The sequence below is a fragment of the Etheostoma spectabile genome, chromosome 18 (genome assembly GCF_008692095.1).
Source record: "Etheostoma spectabile isolate EspeVRDwgs_2016 chromosome 18, UIUC_Espe_1.0, whole genome shotgun sequence".
Taxonomy (NCBI): Eukaryota; Metazoa; Chordata; class Actinopteri; order Perciformes; family Percidae; genus Etheostoma; species Etheostoma spectabile.
In genome coordinates this window covers 2,079,037-2,080,865 of record NC_045750.1, presented here as the reverse complement: position 1 = coordinate 2,080,865, position 1,829 = coordinate 2,079,037, and the positions used below count along the sequence as shown (strand labels likewise).

The 1,829-nt window shown below is 40.2% G+C and overlaps 1 protein-coding gene across 2 annotated transcripts in view; it reads left to right on the top strand.

Moving 5' to 3' along the window:
• si:ch211-140l13.3 (uncharacterized) overlaps positions 1 to 1,829 on the top strand; it is a 34,598-nt gene that overhangs the window by 27,151 nt on the left and 5,618 nt on the right. The window contains exons 11-13 of one of the 2 annotated variants that reach the window (XM_032542612.1): positions 306 to 464; positions 559 to 643; positions 886 to 1,006. In XM_032542612.1, coding sequence (XP_032398503.1) covers positions 306 to 464; positions 559 to 643; positions 886 to 1,006 — 365 coding nt within the window. Of the gene's footprint in view, positions 1 to 305; positions 465 to 558; positions 644 to 885; positions 1,007 to 1,829 lie in introns of those variants that run through there. The other variant, XR_004336134.1, reaches the window with a different exon arrangement.

The window sequence follows — 1,829 nt, the reverse complement described above, 5'->3', positions numbered from 1 at the left end:
CTGAGCTCATTACATGTTTATGCAGTGCAAGTCGATATGCTCCCTGTGTCAGTTCGGTCACTACCCAAACTGATTTTACCTTCCCAACCTAAAGGGCTACTTTGAGTTGACAATAGAAAATGTAATAAAACAACAAAATTGAAATTTGAATAAGTATTCAAGGTCTTTCTGAGGTTAATATCAAAAACAAGAAATCAAACACCTGATTACCTGCAAAGTACAAATAACTCTACATCACTGAAATCTTTAAATTTGAAAACTGGGTGACACTCAACCCCCATGTTGACAATTTTGCACTGATGAAGATCTCTACATCTCCCGAGATGGAGCAGCTTCTCGCTAACGGGTGCAGCGTGGTGACTTTCCCTGACGGGACAAGGAAAGTAACTTCTGCAGACCAGAAGACAAAAACGGTCACATTCTTCAATGGAGACGTCAAACACATTTTGGAAGATGGCAAAGTGGTGAGCTCTGTGGCATTTTTGCACCGCAAATGATTATGTTGACATTCATGTCTTTATTTCTTTCATTTGGATCACTTGTGCGTGCGTGTTGCAGGTGTATTACTATGCTGGTTCACGGACAACGCACACCACCCACCCAAATGGTCTGGAGGTCCTTCACTTCCACAACAAGCAGATTGGTAAGACAGTGACTGACAAATCTACATCTGTTGGAAGACTTTTATGTCTTTTTATATTCTACACATTCTGTCTTCCTCATCTTTAAAGTGATTATATTGATGGATTTTGATTTATTGATTCTTTATTTCCGTGTCATGCACACAAAGAGTAACCCTCATGTGTTAATAAGACACCAACATTTCAGTTGCAATACAGCTCATAGTATTGTCTTTTATTTACAAAATGTCCCCTTCTGTAACAGAGAAGCGACACCCTGGGGGGAGGAGAGAGATCATATTTCCAGACCAGACCATTAAGTATTTGGAGACTGACGGCAGCGAGAGGACAATCTTCCCTGATGGCACCATCGTTCACCTCTCACCGTAAGACTGAAGGCACTGCTGTATCTCAGGGTTAGCCTCAGGGTGTCTGCAGGGTCACTAAGTCAGTGGAACCCAGGAGGACTAGCTGTCATTACAGTGGCAAGTAGCAGGTTTCTTTATAAATAAACAATGTTGGGACACCATGAGGCAATCAGAAAGAACTTGACTTTAAACCTTCAACCCTTGGGTTGTCTTCCTGTCGACCAGCCAACTTTTGTTCATTCAGGGTCAAAATTTGAGTTGTTCTTTTTCAACGTTTGTCACTTTTCCCGGCCTTTCTTGTCGTTTTTTCCCTACATTTTTTCCACATGCACATCCATGTTTTTGTAGATGTTTTTCGCAGCGTTTCTGAAGCTTTTTCTGAAATTTTTGACACTTTTTTCAACTTTGTTCAAATACTCTAACATTTAACAAAACACCCAAATTCAATGAATATAGTGAACTGAGCCCTGTTTTTAAAGCCTGTATTTGTTTATATTTTTTGAAATAGGCACCATTAAAATTTGCCGAATTAGCTTTTATCGGTTCCTATTACCACCTGCGTACTCATGGATGTACAGACAACTGTCACCTTGATTCTGCAGAAAAATTATGAAAGTGAAACTGAGAAGAATGGGGTTGGCTTTAGTTAAAGAAGAAAGTGACGTGTTGAGTTTAGGAAACGTGACACACAGTTGGGTTTAGGAAACAGAAAAAAAAGAAACCGACATTTAAGTTTAGGAAATGTGACACGCGGGACACAATCCCTAATCTCCTGGGTGAAAGTCTTGTGTTTTACTGTGTAGTTTTAATGTGTAACTACCACCCCAACCACCCTCCCTAC